This window comes from Felis catus, chromosome F2 (assembly GCF_018350175.1).
Source record: "Felis catus isolate Fca126 chromosome F2, F.catus_Fca126_mat1.0, whole genome shotgun sequence".
Classification (NCBI taxonomy): domain Eukaryota; kingdom Metazoa; phylum Chordata; class Mammalia; order Carnivora; family Felidae; genus Felis; species Felis catus.
Window position 1 is genome coordinate 46,639,022 of NC_058385.1, and position 26,732 is coordinate 46,665,753.

Sequence of the window (26,732 nt, forward strand, 5' to 3'; positions counted from 1 at the left end):
AAATACATACCCTTCTGCAAATACTGTTCCAACTGGTCCCTTCTCTCGTCAGCCATGGATGCGGTCATTGCGAGATAGTACTTTGGCGGAAAGGGTGGCAGGGAATTTCCAAAGACCCGCCTCAGCTGAAAGATCCAGAAAACACACACTTCAGGCCGAGCCTCCAATGCAAGGTTGGTGAGACACCAAAGCCTCCTCTTACGGCAAGTCTCACTCGAGTCCTTTGTCTAAAATCACCCCTGCCTGGTGGCCAAGAGGAAGAAAAGGGGATGCTTTGATTTTCTCAAGGAGTTTATTTCAGTGCATGTTTCCGACGATGCTGTTAAGGATACTACAGACTGACATCTCCAGTCTGAGTTTGGTAGATTGGGATACGTTGTAATTTTTCATTTGTTTTTGCCGGACTGCCCACCCCTTCCACCATATAGTATTTCTCAGATTCAGTCCCCAGTAGAATCTGTGATACCAATGATGATAGTTAGGAATTTAATTCCCCTACCCCACGTCCACCAAATCTGAACGTAACAGCAGAGGTTTACAGCACCCTAGCTGATAAAGTATCCACTAGCCAGTGCTAATGAGCCCCCAGAATGTGGCTAGTCCGAACTGAGATTCGCTGTCCGTATAAAATACATTCCAGACTTCAAAACTTAGTACAAAGAAAAAGGGAAATATTTCACTAATAACTTTTTATACAGATTATATGTTGAAATGGTAATATTTTAGATATACTAGATTAAATAAAATTAATTTATTAATAACTATTAATTATTAAAAGTCTTTTAATCGGCCTACCAGAAAATTTTAAATTACACATGTGGCTCACATTATATTTCTATTGTGCAGTGCTGGTTTATAAAATTCCTGTAAGTCGGGGCGCCTGGGTGGCTCAGTCAGTTAAGTGTCTGACTTCGGCTCAGGTCATGATCTCACAGGTTTGTGAGTTCAAGCCCCACGTCAGGCTCTGTGCTGACAACTCAGAGCCTGGAGTCTGCTTCGGATTCTGTATCTCCCTCTCTCTCTGCCCCTCCCCTACTCTCACCGTATCTCTGTCTCTATCTCTCTCTCTCAAAAATAAAAAAAATAAAAAAAAGACTGTTTATAAAATTCCCATAAAGTTAACATATGACCCCCGTAGGAACCCAGTGAGTGAGGTCCTTCCCACCCTCCTACCCATCTACCCACCCACTTATGGATCCAAGATCACGGTGGCAGTTATCTTTATGCAAGCTAACAGGAGATGCATCAAAAATATGTTTTAAATTAAGATAACCAAAGTGCACTTTCCTTCATTCCAGCCCCGCACTTAACAGAGGCAGCTTGAAGATGAGGCCAGCATTCTCTTTATGAGAAAGGAAACTAGTCAGAAATCGGGTTTTAACATCGTGCCCCTGGAGAAGACGGGCTACAGCTCTCTTACCATAGCCAGTAGCTTAAAGAGAATGAAAGTAGATCGAAGAGGAACAAACGGGTAGGAATTTTAACTCCATGGCCTCTGTCACAAACACAGTGTGCATCTGGTGAATACGCACCTTGCACAGGCCCTAACTTCAAAATACGATACAACCACGTGTCGCCACCCCCATTGCCATCACCCTGGTCCCAACCACTGTCCCCTCTTTGCCTGATTGCTGCAGAAACTATACAAGAGTATAGTTCTCTGCTTCTGCCCTTGATCCCCTTCAGTTGATTCTTAATACAGCATCTAAGGTGATATTCTGCAAATGCAAGCTAGGTCACTCCGTTGGCCCCGCTCAAAATCCTCCATGGTTTCCTATCTCACTCAAGGAAAAGCCAGGATCTTTCAAATGGCCTTGGAGCTGTGCCAATCAACAGGATGACCACCAGCCACCTGGGACTACTTACTTTTAAACTTAAATTCATTAAAATGAAATAAACCTTAGAAAAAAAATTTTTTTAATGTTGATTTATTTTTGAGAGAGAGAGAGAGAGACAAAGACAGAGCACGAGGGGGGGAGGGGCAGAGAAAGAGGGAGACACAGAATCGGAAGCAGGCTCCAGGCTTCAAGGTGTTAGCACAGAGCCGGATGCGGGGCTCAAACTCACAACGCGAGATCATGACATGAGCCAACGGTGGACGCTTAACCCACTGGATCACCCAGGTACCCCAAAAAGGAAATAAAATTTAAAATTCGGTTCCTCGGTTGTACCAGCCACCTTTCAAACACGCAATAGTATTTGAAAGTAGCAAGTTGCAATTCAGTAGCTACTGAAATGGACAAAGAGCATTTCCATCAGCACAGAAAGTCCTACCAGGGGGTATTGGTTTAGTATCTAGAACGGTTAGTAACTGCCTATAGGTAAGATACATTAAGTGAATGGATGGCAGGTGGTGGGGGTCAGGGTTTTTACTCTTGGCGTGAAGATTTTCAGATAAGGGAAGTAGGCCAGAACGATCGATGTGGCGATGGATTAGAGTTGGAGATATTGGTAGGAACTCATGTTTAGCTTCACATAGATACAGAAGGTTACATATAGAAATATTTATAGATATGTATACACACACATTTTCCTTGGTTTCTCTTGCTCCAACTAAAGCAACCAGGACTCCGTGAAGAAAATAGTTGATTTTTAGGACTGAAGCGGGGGATATATAAGAGGGATCTGGAGCATCTTGTAGCACCAAAAAACAAGAAAGTGCTCAAAACACCACCACCACAAATCAACAGTGGGTGCATGTCAAAGAGGCACAGAAGCAAACTCAAAGAGCTCCATGGGCCAGAGATGGGACAACTAAATAGCAAAAACTAAGGCAGTATTGAAGTATAACCCCATTGGAATTACCCCAGTGATCAAGGTAGTCATCAAGAGTGATAGGTCATGTTGATGGCAGGTAATCTTCCTGTGATGTGATGAGAACAGCACTGACCTCTGTGATCTTTCTCCCAAAAACCCATAACCCCAGCCTGGTCGCATGAGAAACATCAGAGCCTAACAGAGGAACATCCCACAGAATCACTGACCAGTGCTCCTCAGAATGGTCATTAAAAACAAGGAAAGTCTGGGGCGCCTGGGTGGCTCAGTCGGTTGAGCGTCCGACTTCGGCTCAGGTCATGATCTTGCGGTTCGTGAGTTCGAGCCCCGCGTGGGGCTCTGTGCTGGCAGCTCAGAGCCTGAAGCCTGCTTCGAATTCTGTGTCTCCCTCTCTCTCTGCTCCTCCCTGGCTCATGCTCTGTCTGGCTCTGTCTCTCTCTGTCTCAAAAATAAATAAAAACATTAAAAAAAAAAAACAAGTAAAGTCTGAGAAACTGACACAGTCAAGAGGAGTGTAAGCAGACATGACAATAAATGTAATATGGTGTCCTAGATGGGATTCCAGGGCAGAAATGGGGCATTAGGTTAACAATAAAGAAGCATAACTGAATTGTGGGCTATAGTTAATAATAATGTATCAATATTGGTTCCTTAACTGTAATAAACACTCCATGCTAATGGAAAATAAGAAGGGAAACTGGGTGCAAAGATATATGGGGATGTTCCGTACTATCTTTGCAATTATTATGTAAATCTAAAACTGGTCCACAAAAAGAAAGTTTATTTAAAAAACAAACAAACAAGGGCGCCTGGGTGGCTCAGTCAGTTCGGCGTCCGATTTTGGCTCAGGTCATGATCTCACATTTGTGTGTTCAAGCACCTCGTCGGACTCTGTGCTGACAGCTCAGAGCCTGGAGCCTGCTTCGGATTCTGTGTCTCCCTCTCTCTCTGCCCCGCGCCTGCTTGCTCGCACGCATGCTCTCTTTCGCTCTCTTGCTCTCTCGAAAAAAAAATAAAATAAAACGTTAAAAAAATTAAGAAAAAAAAAAACACCTGAGATTCTGGCTTCCTGAAAAACCAGAGGTTCTGGAATCACTGGGTTCACATTCCTCAGGTAATCATCTCCCGAGGAAGCCTAAGCAGTTCCCATTGCCTCTCACCTGACTCACACCTCCCATTTAAACTACCTGCCTGACCCCTGTAGCCATCGACTTTTGCAACCATTCCTCCTTTAAATCTGTTAGTATAAAATATCATAGCAACAATTCTTTTTTTTTTTAATTCAAGGCAGTTTTCCTGTTATGCCAAACACTGTCCAAAGACACCCCGGTTGGAGCATCATCCCAAGCAAGGCTGTTCAAACAACCTGGGATTTATGTACCCTATCTCTGCTAATTTCATTAAATAAGAGCAGAAAATCGTCTTCTTTGCATGCAATTATTTCCTAGCTAACAGATTAAGCGATCTTTAAAAGGCAATTTTCTCCCTAGGCATGTGTTCATAAATGTCGAAGATGCTCCCAAATTGGTTTGAATCACAGCAGCCTTGAGCCACCAGAGCCGCCTGGGTTTTCCACCAGCAGCAGAGCATCTTGGGGAAGCCCCTATGCCAAGGTCAAGAACTGGGGGAAAAGCCACCGAGACTTAAGGTTCTAGTACCCATCACAGCACAAAAACTCTCCCGGCAGGTTTCACAACCTGAGCTGACTTCTCAAGGAATCTTTCCCCTCCCCTTTCTGATACTGGTCTAAGAGGGAAGATAAACATATAACAGACTGAGTAAAGTCTGCCAAAAGTCAATCATTGACTCCCCAAGTTCAACTCCGTCAAAATATAACCTTTTCTATTGGTCTCAGAGAGCACACAGTTTAGCTATTAAAACCAGTAGCATATTAAGGATTACCTGGCATCAGAGTTTAGCCCAAACACTCTTTCCAAAAACTGTTCAGATACTGAAAGGGAAACACACTTCTTTTATTCTTTTATCATGAGATGTGTTTGTTTGCTTGGGGTTTTTGTTTGTTTTCGAAAGACCATGTTTCAGATAATATACATTTTCAATCCCAGCACAAACTCCGGCACCATTTCTCCATCACACAGCTCTGTCTTTCAACATGAACAGGACTTTACCAGTCAGTGGAAAATATCACCCCCTTCCCTGCTTATGCACTTCCAGCCCCTCCCCCCCCCCCATACTTATTCCGAAGTGGTCACCCAGGACAATCAGAATTACAGATACAAATGGCATCCTTTCTACTGTCAGTTTCTAATGTTGACTCATCCATCCTGCCTCTCCAAGGCTCCTTGGAAACAAAACCCCAGATTTACCGGATCTAGGGCCACAGTTCAAAGCAATCTGGTCAGCGGCATCTGGTACCAAAGACCATGAGCCTGGAGCTTGTATATTATCCCATTTGTTCATCAAAATAGCCCTGTGAGGTAGATGATCATCGTCACCATTAACATTGTCGTCCTGCCACCTTTATATCAAGGTTATGTGACAATCACAGTAACCTGAAGCTCAGGGAGACGAAGTGACTTTAACCAAAGTCCTACGAGCTACTGAGTGGTGGATTTTCGTTACTTTTTCCTTCTCCCCCTCATTTTTCTCCCTTCTTCCTCCTTTCTCCCCTGCCTTCTCCTCCACCAGATCTCTTTTGAGCATCTACTAAAGAAGGATTCTGTGCTGGGTATACTATGCCAACGGTCCTCATTCATTCCTTCATTTAAACATTTGGGTTTTGTAACTAAATAATCAGGGGAAACAAAATAGCTGCACGAAAAGAGGAATATGACAAGATCTGAACACGAAGTAAAACAGGAATCAGAGAAAGGCATCTTGTGAAATCGAGGAGGACTTTCCAGAGGAGGTGAGGCTTGAGATGGGTCTTGAGAAAGGGCTGGGGGCTAACCAGTGGGCCAGAAAGCAGGGGTCTGCCCAGGAGGGGGAAGTGAGGTAGACAGAGGTTATGAGTGGGCCAACCTGAGACAGAGAATGTGAGTAGGGAGGGAAGAAAGGAGCTGGGCTGGGTCAGCAGTTGGCAGGGAGGAAAACTAAATCAGCAGATACGGGCTCACCAAGCCTTCCACTGAAGGACCCTTTGCAAGATTCTGTGGCTCGTGCCTATTGCCGTATCTGATACTAACAGAACGTTTGCAAAGAGGCAAGCATCCTTTTCATAGAGTCCAGGGTCACTTACACAGGATGGCCTCATCCTTAACACTAGGTCAAAATGAGCCAGTTGAACGTTTCCTTCACAGGTCTCTTTAAATCCCTTTAAGGAAGGGGGTGTAGGCAAGAGCGGGGCATAAATCCAACCTTTTTTATGTATTCAAAGGCACAGAAAGAAGTCAGTCAAGCAGTTCACATGGCAGAGAGATGAGGAGCACTCCACAGCGGGGGGGCAAGCTGCCAGACCTTGAAGGAAGCTCACCGAGGGACGAGCCTGCAGGCGATGACTTCAGAGGGCACCATTCACAACCGACATCTTGAAAGCACAGCCAAGTTCAGTCTTCCACGCGTTAGCCTGCACGCAACTTGGCGGAGAAAGAGCAGGGGCCACCTCACCTGGGCGGGTGCCTCTCCTCAATCCCAAAGTTATCCAATATACAAACAGAAATCCGATACCTAAAGCCAAAAATCCCACGTGCTGAAGCGCCGTCTGCCCTGAATGTACCACAGTGAGTGCATGGCATCTAATGGGAACTTAGAATAAATGAACGAATGAATCAGTTAATTCTACAAGGTGAAATTTCTGTTCTACCAGGATGCTGAACTTCCTGGGAAAAATACCAAACCCACACACAGATGGGGCCTTGTTTTGTTTCCTACTGATAGTATTTTTGTATTAAATCAGATTAAGAATCCCGAGCCATTTCACATCTTCCGTGGAATAAGAAGAACAAACTCTAGCTGAGTGGTGCCTGAGAGACGTCCCCCAAACGTTCTGTCTCCGACTTCGGGTTGCCAGACAAAACACAGGACGCCCACGTAAGTATGTCCCAAATACTGCACGGGACTACTTCGACCCAAAACTTCTTTGTTGCTTACCTGAAATTCACATTTAGCTGGGGAGCCTGTGCTTTTATTTGCTAAATCTGGCAAACCTTACTCGATGATCTACACAACAGGATTGATTAATGATGACGAGTGCCCTGCTGACCCCACAGCGGCTTGCAAGGCAGCCTGAATAAAATCCCGGTGCCTGGAACTCTGGCAGAAAGCAGATCTTGGTTGCCTGGGGCCAGGGGTGGAGGGAGAGGTTATCAAGGGCAAAGGGGCAAGGGAACTTACATGCAGAGTGCAAAAACTGTTCTTTGTCTTGATTGTGGTGGTGGTAACATATACATTTACCAAAATTCACCACGCTGAACACCGAAAATTGGGAGATTTTACTATGTTATCCCCAAATAGAGTAAAAGCTTGTTACTTTAAGACTCCATTGTTTTACTGATACAATGTATTTTGTTAACTGTAGTAAGAAAACCACAAAATTTAATGGGTCGGAGCAGGTACTGGCGATCAGATCTTGGCTCCAATACTTACTAGCAGTTTGGCTTTGGGCAAGCTGTGCCTCAGTTTTCTCATCTGTTAAATGGGGCTAATTATAATCCTGGCTCATAGCGCTCCTATTAAAATGAAACGTGCTTTTACACACAAAGTTCTTGGCACCAACCTTAACACACAGTAAGTGCTTGCTGTTTAAATTAATAATACCAATATTCACCTAAGTTCTAAGTAGTTTTCTTTTTAATGAAGTCGTTCCTGTAGAAACAAGGAAAAGGATAAGTTGCAAGGTATAAGATAGTTGGAAACTGGATAAAGAAATCTCCACTTTCAGATTTTGAAAAATCTGGGACAAATATGAAGTATTAATTAATATCTACCCTGTGCCCCAAATTGGGCACCAGGCTGTGGCTATTCAATATTTAAGAGTCCACTGTACTAACAGTTTGTTTTCCCTGGCTTCCAAAACAGAATAAAAAAGTCTACTCACTTTATGGCTCCGCTTGTGAACCTACGAAGACTTGACAGGTCTTAGTTTTTCTGAAAACGAGCATTTTCCCGAGTCTGTTGGTTAAGGAGGGCCAGGTTCAGGAATTCCTCAAGCCTCTCCATCAGTAAGTGTTTAACTGAACACATGCTATGTGCCAGGCTCCGGGAGAAAATGGCCCCTACTCTTCACAAGTACTCTGGGAAGTTGACACCTGTAACCACCTATTTGCTTATTATTTGATGAAAAAATGGAAGGTCAGAGAAGAGGTGAGGTGACCAGTCAGGAAGCAGTCAGTCAATTCCACACCCTCCTGCTCCTCACGGCTGTCTCCTGCTTTTCACACTGTGACGGCAGCCTGCCCAAGGCCACCCCTCGTTACAGAAGGCGGATTATTGGGCGAGAGGACACATCAACTTCCTCCGCCAAGTGCCGAACACACCTGTACTTTCTCTTCCCTTCAGATCTCCATCTGCCTACCTCAGCAGTGCTCCCAAGTCCCCAGACACATTTTGGTCACAAGTAGCCGCTCATCTTGCAGAAGTCTGAACCCATGCCCTTCCTCATGGAGTCAGCCAACCGTCATTCCTGAGCACCTGCGGGGGCACAGGCACCGCAGCAGGCGGTAGCAACTCAGAGATGACCACACGAATTAGGTAACGAGCACATTAAAGCTGTTTTATGTTGAGTCCAAAGAAACTTCATCCTACCTTGGAAAATGGGCTTTTTTCCAGCGCCTGCTGATGGGAGCAAGAAGCGTCCCTGCACTGTTTGCAACAATAAAACATGGAGTTGAGACCTGTCCTTCAACAGAAGGCAGTTAAAGGAAATGTGTTCTGTGCTCGCTAGAAACCCAGATTGCCTGGAAGGATTCTCCCCCAAATAGCTGTTGCTTGGGCAAGTTTGTTTCTTGGCTGTTATTGTTGTAAGTTTTGTTTAAGTAATCTCTACAACGAACCTGGGGCTCAAACTCATGACCCTGAGATCAAGAGTCACATACTCTTCTGACTGAGCCAGCCAGGGGCCTCTTTTCCTTCCTTCCTACCTTCCTCCCTCCCTCCCTCCCTCCCTCCCTCCCTTCCTCCCTTCCTCCCTTCCTTCCTCCCTTCCTTCCTTCCTTCCTTCCTTCCTTCCTTCCTTCCTTCCTTCCTTCCTTCCTTCCTGCATATGCTCTTTAAAATCAGGATACAACCCCCCAAATGTTTTTAATTAAAAAGAAAACATGCACGGGGCGCCTGGGTCAGTCGGTTGAGCGTCCGACTTTGGCTCAGTTCACCATCTCACTGTCAGTGGGTGAGTTTGAGCCTGCATCAGGCTCTGTGCTGACAGCTCAGAGCCTGGAGGCTTCTTCGGATTCTGTGTCTCCCTCTCTCTCTGCTCCTCCCCTGCTCACACTCTGTCTCTCTCTCAAAATAAATAAAGATTAAAAAAAAAGAAAAAAAGAAAACATGCATGGAGGCAGAGGGAGGGTGAATTTTATTTCCAAACTTTCATTTACTCCTCTAACCCATTTTGGAGACGTGGAACTCTTCCTTATTAGGACAATAAAACCTTTTAGAGCATGCTAATAAATCAGGCTGCCCCGCAAAGAAAATGCCCCACATCAGAGGGAGAAACTATAGTGGGAAACAGCCTCCGGTCTTGATCAGTCATTTGCTTCCTGGGTTTCCAGCCTGCCGGTACTCGAAGCCTATAAATACACTCATTTGAAAACAAAAATACACACACCTTTTCAAAGAAGCCTAAGACACTCTGGGAGAGAGAAAATTAAATACCGATCTATGTACAAGATTCCTAAGACTATAGCTCCGTCTAGATTTAGTGTGCTCATTCTGAACGGGGACATAATGCTGGGGAAGAGCTGAAATGCACCCTGCCAGCGGGGGCTGCTGGGGGTCGACCACTGGGCTGGAAAGCGGTTGGGAGAATCACCTGAGCCAATTCCCTCACCTCCCAGCTGCAGAGGGTTAGGAGCGGTAACCTATATAAACGGAGCTGTAGGCCGAGCGTTATCAAATCGATCCTTACTCCAACCTCGCTTCCCAGGTTAGGGGCTTGGAGCGCTCAAAAGGTCCGGTGTCTTGGGGCGCGCTTTTTCTCACCTGCCTGGAGCCTGCTCACCTGTTCGTTCCAACGGTGCAGCTGGCTGTAGCGCACCCTGCAGAAGAGGTACCCGTCCAGGTACACGGAGTACAGCTGCAACACGGAGACAGAGCGGCTCGGATTAGCTGAGCGAGCAGGTGAGCCCTCGCCCCGTCACGTCGCCGCCCGTCTCCCCGCCCGATCAGACCCCTGGTCCCCCGCGCACCACGTAGCGGCCCCCCAGCGCGTCCGGCCGCTGCTGGGACACCGGGATGCAGAAGTGCATCTTCATGGCTCTAGCGGGGGCGGGGAAGGGCCCTTGGCAAGCCGAGCCGCGGCGGCGAGTCCGGGCTCCGGGGAGCAGAGGGCGGCAGGTCTGCAGCGGCAAGGGCGAGTCTGGACCCGCGGCGGCGGCCGGGGCGGGGTTGGCACCGCCCCCTGGTCCCCGCCCAGCTCCGGCCCAGCGGTCGGTCCCGGGAAGGTGGGGAGCCGCGCTCGCAGAAGCCTGACCTGCCAGCGGCTCGACCCGGGTGTGTGGACCTCTCCCGGCTCCTTCGCGGGAAAATCGTGCGTGGGCGGGTGGATCGCAAGAAGCCTTCTGGGGAGAAGGTCCTAGGTGGTCTTCAAATTTTCATCAGAACCCACAAAAGTTTAAAATCGTTGCTCCAGCCACATAGATGTCCTGTCCAGTGCCAAGCAAGTAACGACTCCCCCGCCCCGCCCCCCAACACCTGGGGAGGGAGAGCGGGAGGCCTGGGGGGGAGGGGGCGGTAGGGGAATGTACAGCGAGGAGGAGTCGCTCTCTCCAAGTGTCCACTCCCGGACCCCATTCTGACTTCCCTGGCTGGTCGGAGGTCCCATCCCCCTTCCCTGGGCCTGTCCTGTGAGGGGGAGTGACGGAGCGACCGACCGATCCCGTGCAGACGCGCCCTCAAACTCAAAATGTTGATATTTTCTCCAAGTAGGTGCCCCCCCACCAGGATTAAAAAAAAAAAAAAAAAAAGCTCGTGTCTCACTACCTGTCGACAATGCCCACATGCAGTGCACTGCGAATTAAGATTCTCAAGAAATCCTTAAATCTAGCAGTAGATCTATGACTAGCGTAGTTACATTAGCCTCCATTTGTTGTGTTAACAATTTGTTAAATCGGGGCGCCTCGGTGGCTCAGTGGGTTAGGCGTCCGTGGGAGTCTTGGCTTTGGCTCAGGTCCTGATCTCACGTTTCCTGGGTTCCAGCCAGGCATCCAGCTCTGTACTGACCACAGGAGCCTGCTTGAGATTCTGTCTCCTCTGTCGCTGCCCCTCCTGACTTTCTCTCCCTCAAAACAAACAAACAAACAAAAAAAAACACCATAGAACTTGAAAGAAAGAAAAGAAAGAAAAGAAAGAAAAGAAAGAAAAGAAAAGAAAGAAAAGAAAGAAAAGAAAGAAAAGAAAGAAATACTTTTCCCACTAAAGTACCAGAAACCTCAACCACCTCAACCATTGTTTTTCCTTAATCTACAGGAAACCTTATCAAATGCGCGTGGCTTGCGCCTCTCCTGGTCCCCGGGAAGCCCCGGCTTTAAATAGGTGCCAGCACCCAGTTAGCTGGGTTTCTATAAACGCTGTGTTCTCTGGACTAACCATCCCAAGTTCTTTCAACAATCTTTCATCTTTAGTTGCTGTGTAAAGCAATCCTCCTAATTCCCTTATTTTAGTGAAATGAGGATAGAATTTCTCCCCTCCCCCTTCCTGCCACGGTCACTGGGGCGGAGGGATGCTCCAGGCACCTGTGTGCCTGTCACTAGGTAGGTGCTGGGCTGCCTCCATGGTTTACCCCCCTAGCTCTTGGGGGTAAACATCAAGAGCAACATCCTTTCCAATGACAGAAAAGGCCCAGAGAGTGCAGTAACTTTTCCACTTGTTTTCCCCATAGGTCTGATTGGTTTTTTTCTAGGACTCCGTGGATACCACTGAAAGCCCTTTAAGAGGCAAGTCCTCACTGGGGGAGAGCTGAGTGCCCAAAGGGGGAATCTGAAACCGGGGAGGGAGACCCCACACTTGCCCAACACCCGTTCTTTCCTGCATGCTTGACGTGTGCCAGGCTCTCACGTACATGGCACCGTTTAACTTCGCCAGGCACAGTGAGCTAGGAACCATTGGTGGGAGGCCTTATGGAAAAGGAAACTTGCAGCCATTAAGTTAGGGAGGCAATATAATGTAGAGACGAAGAGACTGCAAATGGAATTCCTATGCCAGCTCCGTGGCTTCTACTTAAGGGCCTTGGACAAGTTAATGGACCCTTACATCGCATTTTCTTCCCTTTAGGAAATTGTGTTAATAACCGTATTCAAGGACTTTCAGTCCAGGGTAGATGGGCCTTAGGGTTTTTCCCCTGCCGGTGGGCCATCTCTGAACGGGAGGGCCACACTATACCAAGACTACAGGTGTCCCTGAGTGTCCCCTGGGGTACAGGCTCATGAGGTTGGCTCTGGGATCTGGCCCAGTCTTCAGGACAGCGAAGTGGAGCCTATCCTCCTGGGACTTTGCTTCAACCTGTTTGGGGCCTGGCTCCACCTCCAGCATAGGCCGAAGGGCCATTTCCTTCCTCCCACCAAGGCTACCCCTGAAGCTGAACTGGGCAGGACTAACCTCTGTGCAAGTCCCTGTCTTCTACCTCCAACCTCTGCTCCTGACCATCAGCTCTCATTCGCTCATTCAGTTAACATTTTTTTGCTAGAGTATTATATCTTTTTTCCAACTTTATTGAGATATAATTGAATTTTTTTGTTTATTTTTGAGAGCAAGAGAGAGACGGCGCTCAAGCAGGGGAGGGGCGCTCAAGCAGGGGAGGGGCGGAGAGAGAGGGAGACCCAGAATCCGGGAAGCAGGATCTAGTCTCTGAGCTGTCAGCACAGAGCCCGACTCGGGCTAGAACCCCCAAACTGTGAGATCATGACCTGAGCCGAAATCAGATGCTTAAATCGACTGAGCCACCCGAGTGCTCCGAGATATAATTGACATATAACCTTGTTTAAGTTTGAGAGGTACATACAGTGTGATGATTTGACACACGTGTATACAGAGAAATAATTATGGTAATACATTTATCGCCTCACATAGTTACCATTTGTTTTGGGATTTTTTTTTTTTTGTAGTGAGAACATTTAAAATAAACTCTTAGCAACTTTCAAATATATGCTATCGTATTAACTATAGTCACCATGCTGTACATTAGATCCCTGGACTTTATTCATTCCATAACTGGAAGTTGATACCCTTTGACCTCTATTCCTCTGCCCCTAGCAACCACCAATCTACTTTGTATGAATTCAGTTATTTTAGATTCCACATATAAGTGAGATAGTATATTTGTCTTTCTCTATCTGATTTTACTTAGCATAATGCCCTCAGGGTCCATCTATATTATTGCAAATATCTGGATTTCCTTCTTTTTTATGGCCAAACAATATTGCTGTGTGTGTGAATAATAATCCTGTGTCTCTGTGTCATATTTTCTTTATCAATTCATGCATTCATGGACACTTCATTCATGGACAATGCTGCAATGAACAGGAAGGTGCAAATACCTCTTTGAGGTATGATTTCTTTTCCTGATACCTAGAAGTGAGATTGCTGGATCATATGGTAGTCCTATTTTCAATATTTTCAGGAACCTCCATACTGTTCTCCACAGTGGCTGCACCAACTTCCATTCCCACCAACAGTAAACAAGGGCTCCCTTTTCTCCACACTTTGGCCAACACTTCTCTCTTTTGTTTTTGATAACAGCCATTCTAACAGTGTGAGGTGATCTCTCCCTGTGGTTTTGATTTGCACTTCCCTGATGGTTAGTGATGTTGAGCACCTTTTTATGTACCTGTTGGCCTTTAGAAAATTAGTAAACCTTGAGAAAAATACCTGTTCAGCCCCTTTGCCCATTTTTTTTTTAATTTTTTTTTCAACGTTTATTTATTTTGGGGACAGAGAGAGACAGAGCATGAACGGGGGAGGGGCAGAGAGAGAGGGAGACACAGAATCGGAAACAGGCTCCAGGCTCTGAGCCATCAGCCCAGAGCCTGACGCGGGGCTTGAACTCACGGACCGCGAGATCGTGACCTGGCTGAAGTCGGACGCTTAACCGACTGCGCCACCCAGGCGCCCCTGCCCATTTTTTAAAAAATTAAGATAAATGACCTAAATAAAACATGTTTGTTTCAGGTATATAATGATTCAATATTAGTAAATATTGTGAAATGATCATCACAGTAAGGCCAGTTAACATCCATTACCACATACACTTAAAATTTTTTTCCTTGTGATGAGAAATTTTAAGACCTCCTTAACAAATTTCAAATATGCAATACAATATTCTTGAATTTTTAAAAATGTTTTAATGTTTATTTATCTTGGAGAGAAAGAGACTGTCCATGAACAGAGGAGGGGCAGAGAGAGTGGGAGACGCAGAATCCGAAGCAGGCTCCAGGCTCTGAGCCATCAGCACAGAGCCCGATGCGGGGCTCGAACCCATGAACCTTGAGACCATGACCTGAGCCAAAGTCGGCCGCTTAACCTACTGAGCCACCCAGGCGCCCCTAATAATTATGCAATACAGTATCATTAACTATAGTCCCCATGCCGTGCATTGTATACCCAGAATTTGTTTTATAACTGGAAGTTTGTACTTTTTGACTACCTTCTCACATTCCATGCCCCCTCTAACTTTCCTCCACCCTGGCTCTGGTAACCACAGTTCTGTTCTGTGTGTATGAGTTCAGAGTTCTTCTGGTTTTGTTTTTCTTGTTGTGTTGTGTTTTTTAGATTCCACACAGTAAGTGAGATGCTATGGTATTTGCCTTTCTCGGTCTGACTTATATCACTTAACCTCATGGCCTCAAGGCCCATCCATGTTGTCTCACGTGACAAGGTTTCCTTCTTTTTTATGACTAAATGTTCCATTCTATAATACATATACACACACACCACATTTTCTTTATTCATTCCCCCATTGAAGGACACTTAGGTTGCTTCCATTATCTTGGCTGTTGTAAATAATCTGTAACGACCATGGGGAGAGTATATACCTTTCTGAGTGAATATTTTCATTTCCTCCAGATAAATACACAGAAGTGGAATTGCTAGATCCTAAGGGAGTTCTATTTTTAACATTTTGAGGAAACTTCACACTTTTTTATACTGGCTGTGCCAATTTACACTCTCACAAACGGTGCATGAGAGGTCCTGTCCCTTTTCTCTACATCCTTGACAATATTCGTTACTGTCTTTTCGATAATAGTCGTTATTCTGACATGTGTAAGGTGATAGCTCATTGTGGTTTTGATTTGCATTTTTGACAGTGAGGTTGACAATCTTTTCATGTACTTGTTGACCATCTCTATGTTGTCTTTAGAAAAATGTCTATTCAGATCCTCTGCACACTTTTGAATTGTCTTTTAGTTATTGAGTGGTAGTTCTTTATATATCTTGTATATTAACCCTGTATCAGATACATAATTTGCAAATATTTTTTGTCCATTCAGAAGGCTGCCTTTTTTTTTGGCCATTTAACCTTTTTAATATTGAAATATAATCAACCTGCAGTGTTATAGTAGTTTCGGGTGTATAATATTACGATTCAGCATTTCCGTACATGACTCAGTGCTCCTCATGATAAGTGTACTGTGAATCCCTTTCATCTGTTTCACCTATCTGCACCCCGCCCCCCATCCACTTTCCCCCTGAAAAGATTTGTTCTGTAAAGTTTTGGTTTATCTCTTTTTATTTTGTGCCTGTGTTTAATTTCTTAAGTTCCACATATGAATGAAATCGTGGTATTTGTCTTTCTCTGATTTATTTTACTTAGTTTTATATCCTCTAGGCCCATCCATGTTGCTGGAAATGTCAAGATCTCATTGTTTATGGCTATATATTACTCCATTGTGTGTGTGTGTGTGTGTGTGTGTGTGTGTGTGTGTGTACCTGCCACATTTTTTTTTAACCATCTATGGATATAGACACTTGGATTGCTAACACATCTTGGCTATTGTAAATGGCTTCAATAAACCTGAGAATCTGTGTATCTTTTCAAGTTAATGTTTGTTTTCTTTGGGTAAATACCCGGTAGTGGAATTAGCGGATCATATGGTAACTCCATTTTCAATTCTTTAAGGAACTTCCATGCTTTTTTCCACAGTAACTATACCAATTTGCATTTCCACGAAGAGCGCATGAGGGACTTTTTTTTTTCTTCCCATCCTCACCAACGCTTCTTATTTCTTGTCTTTTTAATTTTCCCCTTTCTAACAGATGTGAGGTGGTATCTCATCGTGGTTTTGATTTGCATTTCTCTGAGGACGAATGATGTTGAGCATCTTTGCAGGCGTCTGTTGGCCATCTTGATGTCTTCCTTGGAAAAATGTCTATTCAGGTCCTCTGCCCATTGTAATGGGATTATTTGTGTTTTGGGTGTTGAGTGTTAGAAGTTCTTTACAGGTTTTATATATTATTTCCTTATTGGATAGTGTAGTCCCAATAGTTTAATTTTGCTTTTGTTTCCTTTCCCTCAGGAGGCCTCTAGGAAAATGCTTCTATGGCTGGTATAAAAGAAATGACTGCTTATTTTTTGTGGTTTCAAGTCTCACACTTAGGTCTTTAATCCGTTCTGAGTTTATTTTCTGTATGACATAAGAAAATTGTCCAGTTTCATTCTTTTGCATGTAGCTGTCTAGATTTCCCAGCACCATTTGTTGAAGAGACTGTCTTTAACCCATCATGTATTCTTTTCTCCTTTGTCACAGATTAATTAACTACATGGGCATGGGTTTATTTTCTGGCCACTCTGTTGATCTGTGGGTCTATTTTTATGCCAGTGCCATACTGTGTTGATGACTATAGCTTTATAAGTATCTTGAAATCTCAGATTGTGATACCTCCAGCTTTGTTTTTCTTTCTCCAGATTGTTTTGGCTATTTAGGGTCTTGTGTGGTTCCACACAAGTTTTTGTATTATTTGTTCTAGTTCTGTGACCCATGTTGTTGTATTTTGATAGGGATTGCATGAAATCTGTAGACTACTTGGGGTAGTATGGCTGTTTTAACAATATTGGTTCGTCTAATCCATAAGCATGGAATATCTTTCCATTTGCTCATGTCACTTTTAATTTCTTTCATCAATGCTTTATTAATGTTTTCACAGTACAGGACTTTCACCTACTTGGTTAAATTTATGCTTAGGTATTTTTTATATTTTGGTGTAATTATAAATGGGATTGTTTTTGTCATTTCTCTTTCTGCTACTTCATTATTAGTGTATGGAAATGCAGCAGATTTCTGTATATTAATTTTGTATTCTGCAACCTTACTGAACTCATTTATCAATTCTAATAGCTTTTTGCTGGAGTCTTCAGGGTTTCAATATACAGTATTATGTCATCTGCAAATAGTGAAAGTTTGACTGCTTCCTTCTCAATTTAGATGCCTTCTTTTTCTTGCCTGATTGCTGCAGCTGGGATTTCCTGACCCATGTTGAATAGAAGTGGTGAGAGTGGACATCCTTGTCTTGTTCCTCATCTAAAAAGCCAATTTTACACCATTAAGTATGATACTAGATGTGGGTGTCTTATACATGGCCTTTTTTTATGTTGAGGTACATTCTCTCTAAGCCTAGTTTTTTTTTTTTTTTAGAGTATTTATCATAGATGGATGTTACACTTTGTAAAATGCTTTTTCTGCATCTGTTAAGATTGCATGTTTTTTTTCTTTATCATTTCTTTTGTTGACGTCAGGTACGATGTTGATTTGTAAACATTGAACCACCCTTGCATCCCTGGAATAACTCTCCTTTGATTGTGATGACTGACTTTTTTTTTTTTTTTAATGTATTGTTGGGTTCAGTTTGCCAGTATCTCATTGATGCCCTTTCATTTTGTCGATGGTTTACTGTGCTGTGGAGAGCTTTTTAGTTTCATGTAGTCCCAGTTGTTTCTGCTTTTGTTGCCTTTGCTTTTGGCCTCAAATCCAAAAAACCACCTCCAAGACTGATGTCAAGCAGCTTCCTGCCTGTTTTCTTCTAGGATTTTTATGGTTTCAGGTCTTACATTCAGCTCGTTAACACATTTTCAGTTAACTTTTTTTTTTTTTTTTATGGCATAAGGTAGTGATCCAGTTTCATTCTTTTGCATGTGGCTATCCGGTTTTTCCAACTGGACGTTTATTGAAGAGAATGTCCTTTCCTTATTATACATTCTTGCCTCATGGGCTTATTTCTGAATGTCTATTCTGTTCCATTGATCTGTGTGTCTGTTCTATTCCAATACCATACCGTTTTGATTACTATTGCTTTTTTTTAATACAGTTTGAAATCCCAGATCATGATGTCACTGGCTTTGTTCTTCTTTCTCAAGATTGCTTTGGCTATTTAGGGTCTTTCATGGTTCCACAAACATTTTAGGATTGTTCTATCTGTGAAAGATTACGTTGGAATTTTTTTTTTTATTTTTTTTTTCAACGTTTATCTATTTTTGGGACAGAGAGACAGAACGTGAACGGGGGAGGGGCAGAGAGAGAGGGAGACACAGAATTGGAAACAGGCTCCAGGCTCTGAGCCATCAGCCCAGAGCCCGACGCGGGGCTCGAACTCACGGACCGCGAGATCGTGACCTGAGCTGAAGTCGGATGCTCAACCGACTGCGCCACCCAGGCGCCCCTTGTTGGAATTTTTTTTATTGAGATTGCATTTAATCTGTAGATTGCTTTAGGTACTGTGGACATTGTAACAACAGTAATTCTTCCAATCCATGAGCGCAGAATATCTTCCCATTTATTTGTGTCTTCCTCAGTTTCTTTCATCAGTGTCTGATATTGTCCAATGACCAGTCTTTCACCTCCTTGGTTAAACTTCTTCCTACATATTTTATTCTTTAGGAGACAATTTATGATTGTTTTCTTAATTTTTATGATAGTTTGTTATTAGTGTACAGAAGTATAACAGATTTTATATATTGATTTTTGTATCCTGAAACTTTACTAGATTTGTTTATTCTACCAGTTTTTTTTTCTAGAGTCTTTTTAGGGTTTTCTGTATATATAATGTCATCTGCAAATAGTGACTGTTTTAGTTCTTCCTTTCCAGCTTGGATACTTTTTATTTTTCTTGCCTAATTGCTCTGGCTAGACTTCCAATATTATGTTGAATAAAAGTGGAGAGAGTAGGCATCCTTGTCCTGTTCCTGTTCTTAGGAGAAAAGCTGAAAGCTTTCACCATTGCATGTGATAGTAGTGTGGGCTTCTCTTATATAGACTTTATTACGTTTATGTACATCACCTTATACCCTACATGTTGAGATTCTTTTTTCTTTATCATAACTACACAGTGAATTTTGTCAAATGCTTTTCCTGCCTCTCGAGATACGAGTTTTGTCCTTTATTTTACTAATGGGCATATTGATTGATTTGCAGGTATTGAACCATCCTTGCATCCCTGGAATAGATCTCCCTTGATCATGGTGTGATCCTTTTAATGTGTTAAATTTGGTTTGCTGATATTTGGTTGAGGATTTTTGCATCTGTGTTCATCGGGGATATTGGCCTGTAATTATCTTTGTTGGGTATCCTTGTCTGGTTTTGGCATGAGGATAGTGCTGGCCTCATAAAATGAATTTAGAAGTGTTGCCTCCCATTCTATCTTTGGAAGATTGAGAAGGCTTAGTATTTTTTTTTTATTTTAATTCAAGCTAGTTAACATACAGCATACTATTGGTTTCAGGAGTAGAATCCAGTGATTCATCACTTACATATGACACCCAGTGGTCATCTCAAAAAGTGCTCTCCTTAATGCCCATCACCCATTTAGCCCATCCCCCTCCCACCACCCCTCCAGCAACCCTCAGTTTGTTCTGTATTTACAAGTCTCTTATGGTGTGCCGCCTCCTCTGCTGTTACCTTATTTTTCCTTCCCTTCCCCTACATTCATCTGTTAAGTTTCTCAAATTTTATATATGAGTGAAATCCTATGATACCTTTCTCTGACTGACTTACTCCACTTAGCATAATACTCTCCAGGTCCACCTACATGGTTGTACATGGCAAGATTTCATTCTTTCTCCTTGCCAAGTAAATTCCAGTGTGTGTGTGTGTGTGTGTGTGTGTGTGTGTGTGTGTGTGTGTATACACCACATCTTTATCCATTCATCAGTCAATGGACATTCGGGCTCTTTCCATAATTTGGCTACTGTTGGTAGCACGGCTATAAACATTGGGGTGCATGTGCCCCTCTGAATCAGCATTTTTGTATCCTTTGGATACATACCTAGTAGTGTAATTGCTAGGTCATAGAAAACTAGTTTTAATTTTTTGAGGAACCTCCATACTGTTTACCAGAGTGGCTGTATCAGTTTGCATTCCCATCAACAGAGCAAAAGTGTTGGTCTTTCTCTGCATCCTCACCAACATCTGTTGGTTCCTGAGTTGTTAATTTTAGCCATTCAGATAGGTGTGAGGTGGTGTCTCATTGTGGTTTGGATTTGTATGTCTCTGATAAATGATGAGCATCTTTTCATTGGTCTGTTAGCCATCTGGATGTCTTCTCTGGAAAAATGCCTATTTCTTTCTTTTGCCCATTTCTTAACTAGGTTGTTTGGTTTTGGGGTATTAAGTTTGATAAGGTCTTTATAGATTTTGGATATTAACCCATCCATTTTGAATTTATGTATGTAAGAAAGTGGTCCAGGTTCATTCTTCATGTCACCATCCAGTTTTCCCAGCACCATTTGTTGAAGAGACTGTCTTTTTTTCCTCTGGATATTCTTTCCTGCTTTATTGAAGATAAGTTGGCCATACACTTGTGGGTCCATTTCTGGGTTCTCTGCTCTGTTCCATTGATCTATGTGTTTGTTTTTGTGCCAGAACCATACTGTGTATCACAATTCTAGTTTTCAAGCTGTATTACAAAGTGGTATTCTTTTTTAAATGTTTCATAGAATTCACCAGTGAGGCCATCTAGTCCTGGACCTTTGTCAGGAGGTTTTTGACTGCTGACTCCATCTCCTTACTGATACTCTGTCTTTTCAGATGTTCTATTTTTTTATTCTTCACTATGTCCATGGTAGGTTGTATGTTTGTAGCAATTTAATCACTTTTACATTGTCTGATTTGTTGGTGTACAATTGGTATAGTATGCTTATGATCCTTTGTATTTCTGTATTATTGGTTGTAATGTCTCCTCCTTCATTTCTGATATTGTCTGATTTGTGTGTGTGTGTGTGTGTGTGTGTGTGTGTGTCTAGCTAAAGTTTTGGATATTTTTATTAAAAAAAAAAACCTCAGATCTTAGTCATTTGTCTTTTTTTTTTTTTCTATTGCCCTTGTAGTCTCTGTTTGGTTTATTTCCTCCTGATCTTTGCTATTAACTTTTTACTAACTTTGGTCTTTGTTCTTTTTCTAGTTTGAGGTGTCAAGTTAGGTTGTTTGAGATTTTCCTTTTCTCTTGATGTAGGTATTTATCATTATGAACTTGCCTCTTAGAACTGTTTTTGCTGCATCCCATAAGTTTTGGTATGTTGTATTTCCATTTTTAGTCATCTTAAGATATTTTTTTAGTATCTGTTTTGATCTATTGTTGATTCAGTACCGTATTGTTTAATCTCCACATATTTGTGAATTCTCCAGTTTTCCTCTTGTAATTGATCTCTAGTTTTATACCACTACGATTAGAGATGATGGGTACTAGGATTTCGGTCTTCTAAAGTAAGACTGGTTTTGTCTTTGCACATTTTTTTTAGTCAGATAATTGCTTTTTTGCTATTACATTACATGATTATCTTCTGTGTTTTTCATATTAATCCTTTATCCTATACATGGCTTTCAAATATTTTCTCACGTTTCCTAAGTTGCCTTTTCACTTTGTTGGTTATTTCTTTTCCTGAGCAGGTTTTTAGTTTGATGCAGGCCCACTTATTTATTTTGTTGTGTTTCTAATGCCCTATATAAAAATTGATTGCCAGGGTACCTGTGAGGCTTAGTCAGTTGAGTGTCCAACTCTTGATTTCAGCTCAGGCTGTGATCTCCTCGTGTGTGGGATCAAGCCTTGTGACAGGCTCTGTCCTGTCTGCACAGAGCTTGGGATTCTCTCTTCCCCTCCCTCTCTCTGCCCCTCCCCTGCTTGCTCTCTCTCTCTCTCTCTCTCTCTCTCTCTCTCTCTCTCTCTGAAAATAAATAAACTTAAAAAAAATGATTGCCAAGACCGACATCAAGTAGCTTTTTCCTTATGTGTTCACTATGTGTTTCATGATTTCAGGTCTTAAATTTAAGCCTTTAATTCATTTTGAGTGAATTTTTGTGAGTGGTGTAAAATAGAGTCCAGTTTCATTCTTTTGCATGTGGATATCCAGTTTTTCCACCACAATTGGAGACCCTGTTTTTCTCACTGAGTATTCTTAGCTCTTTCATCCAGTATTAGCAACCATATATGCAGAACTTTATTTCTGGGATCTCCATTCTGTTCCATTAATCTAGAAGTCTGTGTTTATGCCAGTACCATACTATTTTGATCACTAGACTTTTGTAATATATTTGGAAGGAAGTGTTATGCCTCCAGGTTTGGTCTTTCTCAGAGCCTTTTGTAGTTCCATATGAATTTTAGGATTGTTGTCTCTATTGTATGAAAAATGCCATTGGAATTTTGATAGTGATTTCATTGAATCTATAGATGGCTTTGGAAGAAAGGCTGTTTCGACAAGATTAATTCTTCCAATCCATGAGCATGGGATAACATTCCATTTATCTGTGTCTTCAGTTTCTTTTATCCACATTTTATGGTTTTCAGTGGACGGATCTTTCACTTCCCTGGTGAAATTTATTCTTAAATATTTTGTTGCTACTGTAAATGGAATTGTTTATTCAGTTCATTGCTAGTATACAGAAATGCAACCGTTTTTTGTGCATTGAATTCAGCAAAGCAGAATCATTTATTTATTCTAACAGTAGAATCATTTATTCTAACAGTATTCTTATAAAGTCTTTAGGATTTTCTATAAATTATGTCCTGTAAAGTTGTCACTATTTGCAGATGACCTCTTCCTTTCTTACTTGGATGCCCTTTATTTTTTTTCCTAATTGTTCAAGCTAGGACTTCCAGTACTATGTTAAATAGATGTGATAAGAGTGGATATCCTTGTCTAGTTGCTGATCTCTGAGGAAAAGTTTTCAATCTTTCACTCTTGGCTATGATGTTAGCTGTGGGCCTTTCCTGTACAGTAAAACCTTGGTTCGCAAGCATAATTCATTTCACAAACATGCTTCTAATCCAAAGCATTTGTGTATCAAAGTGAATCTCCCCATAAGAAATAATGGAAACTCAGATGATTTGTTCTACAACCCAAAAATATTCATGTAAAAATGATTATAATACTGCAATATAATAAAAATAAAGAAAATACAAAGTATAAAGAAAAATGAGCAAATTAACCTGCACGTACCTTTGAAAACCTTCGTGGCTGATGTGAAGGAGACCAGAGAGAGGAGGGTTATCGTGTAGGAGGACTTTCACTATGCCTTACAGAATCCCTGCCATCTGTTGGCTCAATGGAATCTTTTTCTCTTCGTGCAACTTTAACAAGGAACCTATCCAATGACGTAGAATGAAGCAAAGCATTCCTAAGGTTACTCTTGTCTGGAAAAGCAAAGGACTGTCCATAGGTGCTTTGAAGTGACAAAAACACACTAGTGCCAATTGTGGGCACCTTCCAGCGTTCTGAAAGATGATTGATTTCTGCCAAACACGGGAGGCCTGAGACGAAGCATCTGAGCGTGGGAGATGATCACCCACAATCCTGCAGTGAGCAGAGAGAGAGAGCAAGAGAGATGGAGAAGAACCATTGGCTCAGTTGTGATCATGTGACATTCGGCATCATATACTACTTGTATTGTAAGACATTGCTTATTATCAAGTTAAAATTGATTAGAAATGTTTGCTTGTCTTACGGAATACTTGCAGAACAAGTTATTCACACCAAGGTTTTACTGTATGTCTCTCTGTCTCTCTGTCTCTCTGTCTCTCTGTCTCTGTGTGTCTGTGTGTGTGTGTGTCTTTTGTCTCTCTCTTTTGTCTCTATTTCTTAGGGGAGAGGCAGAGAGAGGAGGAGGGATGAGGAGAATCTTTTTTTTAATTTTTTTTTTAACATTTATTCATTTTTGAAAGGCAGAGAGCACGAATGGGGGAGGAGCAGAGAGAGAGGGAGACACAGAAACAGAAGCAGGCTCCAGGCTCCGAGCTGTCAGCACAGAGTCCGACACGGGGCTTGAACTCACGGACCGCGAGATCATGACCTGAGCCGAAGTCGGCCACTTAACCGACTGAGCCACCCAGGCGCCCCTAGAGAATCTTAAGCAAGCTGCGTGCTCAGCATAGAGCCCAACATGGGGCTCAGTCCCACAACCGTGAGATCATAACCTGAGCCAAAATTAAGAGTTGGATGCTTAACCCACTGAGCCACCCAGACACCCCATCATATATGCCCTTTTTTTGTGTAAGTTCCTTCTCTATTTGTTGAGACTTTTTATCATGCACAAATATTGAATTTTATGAAATGCTTTTTCTACATCCACTGAGATGATTTTATTTTTTGTTCTATTAATATAACTGATCACACTTATTGATTTGTGTATGTTGAACCATCCTTACATTTCTGTGATGTATCTCACTTAGTCATTGTGATCATTGTAATGTATTGTTGAACTCAACTAATATTTTGCTGAGAATTTTTACATCTATACTCATCAGGGATATTGATTTATAGTTTCCTTTTCTTGTATTTTTATCTGACTTTTCTATCACTATAATACTGGCCTTTACAATTAGTTTCAGAATGTTCCTTTTCAATGTCTTGCAAGTTTGAGAAGGATTGGTAATTTTTCTCTGAATGTTTGGTAGAATTCAACAATGAAATCATCTGGTCTTGGACTTTTGTTTGTTGGGAGGTTTTTTATTACTGCTTCATCTCCTTACACGTTATTGGTTTACTTAGGTCTTCTATTTCTTCTTTATTCTGTTAGATGATCGTATGTTATGAATTTATTCACTTTTTCTAGGTTGTCCAGTTTTTTGGTGTATGATTATTCATAGGGGTCTCTGATCCTTTGTATTTATTTCTATGGTATCAGTTGAAATAGTTCCTTTTTCATTTCTGATTGAGTCATCTTTTTTTTATTGGTGAGTCTACCTAAATGTTTGTCAGGTTTTGTTGTTTTTTTTTTTTATCTTAAAGAACCAGTTCTTATTTTGTTTATCTTGCCTATTTTTTTTCCTGTTCTCTCCTTCATTTATTTCTTGTCTAATCTTATTTACTTCAGCTAACTTTGGGTTAAGTTCTTTTTCTAGTTCCTTGATGTATAATGTTACGTTGTTTATTTGGGCTCTTCACACCCCCCCTCCCCCTTAAAGAAGGTCTTTGTAGCTATAAATTTTCCTCCTAGAACTGCTTTTGCTGCATCCTTTAAGTTTTGGTATGTTGTGTTTCAGTTTCCATTTGTCTCAAGATATTTTTTGATATGCCATTTTGATACATTGGTTATTCAATACTGTGTTGTTGAATTTCCATGTGTTTGTGAATTTTCCTTCTGTTCTCGATTCCTAGTTTCATACCATTGTGGTTGGGAAAAAATCCTTGAAATAATTTGAGACTTGCTTTGTAGCCTAACGTGTCTCTCCTAAAGATTTTTGTATCTCCACTTGAAAAGAATGTGTATTTTGTTGTTGTTGGATGGAATGTTATGTAGGTCTAATAAGTCCCTTTAGTCTATAGTGTTGTTGAACTCCACTGTGTTCTTCTAGATTCTGTCTGGGTGATCTAATCGTGGTTGAAAGTGTGTTATTAAAGTTGCCTACCATTTGTATTGCTGTTTGTCTTTTTAGTTCTCTCAGTATTTGCTTCATATACTTCGGTGCTCTAATGTTGGATTCGTAAAATTTACAATTATTATAACTCCCTGCTGAATTGATCCCTTTGTCATTATACGATGACCTTCCTTGCCACTTGTGAACATTTTTAGCGTAAACTTGACCTTTTTATGATAAAAGTAAAACTACCCTGCTCTTTTGGTTAGTAGTTACTAGAATATCTTTTTTTCATACCTTCACTTTTAGCCTGTGTGAGCTTCGAGCAAAAGGGAGTCTCTTATCAGATCTAGTGTTTGGGCTGCTTCTTTTTTTTTTTTTTTCATTCAACCATTCTTTTAATCAGATAATTTATTTATTTATTTTTTTAACATTGATTTATTTTTGAGACAGAGAGAGACAGAGCATGAACGGGGGAGGGGCAGAGAGAGAGGGAGACACAGAATCCGAAACAGGCTCCAGGCTCTGAGCTGTCAGCACAGAGCCCGACGCGGGGCTCGAACTCACGGACCGTGAGATCATGACCTGAGCCAAAGTCGGACGCTTAACCAACCAAGCCACCCAGGCGCCCCTTAATCAGATAATTTAATTCACATTTATAGTAATTATTGATAGGTAAGGACTTAGTGTTGCTATTTTTTTTTTTACTTGTTTAAAAATTTTTTTCATGTTCATTTTTGAGAGACCTTGCACGAGTGGGGGAGGGGCAGAGAGAAAGGGAGACACAGCATCTGACGCAGGCTGCAGGTTCTGAGCTATCAGCACAGAGCCCTACGTGGGGTTTGAACCCATGAACTGCGAGATCATGACCTCAGCCAAAATCAGACACTTAACCACCTGAGCCACCCGGGTGCCCTCATTGTTTTTGTTTGTTTTTTAATTTTTTTTTAACATTTAGTTTTTGAGAGACAGCATGAGCAGGAGAGGGGCAGAGAGAGACAAAGACAGCAGGGCTCAAACAAATGAACCGTCAGATCATGACCTTGGCTGAAATCGGATGCTTAACAGTGAAT

At 42.1% G+C, this 26,732-nt stretch overlaps 1 protein-coding gene and 1 long non-coding RNA gene across 4 annotated transcripts in view; one reads left to right on the forward strand and one right to left on the reverse strand.

Annotated features, from left to right (window-relative positions):
* SNX31 (sorting nexin 31) overlaps positions 1–10,234 on the reverse strand; it is a 71,297-nt gene extending 61,063 nt beyond the window's left edge. For both annotated transcript variants that reach the window (XM_019822951.2, XM_004000021.3), the window contains exons 1-3: positions 10,077–10,234; positions 9,890–9,964; positions 11–125 (exon numbers count right to left, since the gene is read on the reverse strand). In XM_019822951.2, the coding sequence (XP_019678510.2) occupies positions 11–125; positions 9,890–9,964; positions 10,077–10,142 (256 nt within the window). In that variant the 5' untranslated portion in view covers positions 10,143–10,234. The remainder of the gene's footprint in view (positions 1–10; positions 126–9,889; positions 9,965–10,076) is intronic.
* LOC123383150 overlaps positions 9,766–26,732 on the forward strand; it is a 73,658-nt gene continuing 56,691 nt past the window's right edge. The window contains exon 1 of one of the 2 annotated variants that reach the window (XR_006592589.1): positions 9,766–10,008. This is a non-coding gene — a long non-coding RNA (uncharacterized LOC123383150). The remainder of the gene's footprint in view (positions 10,009–26,732) is intronic. The other variant, XR_006592588.1, reaches the window with a different exon arrangement.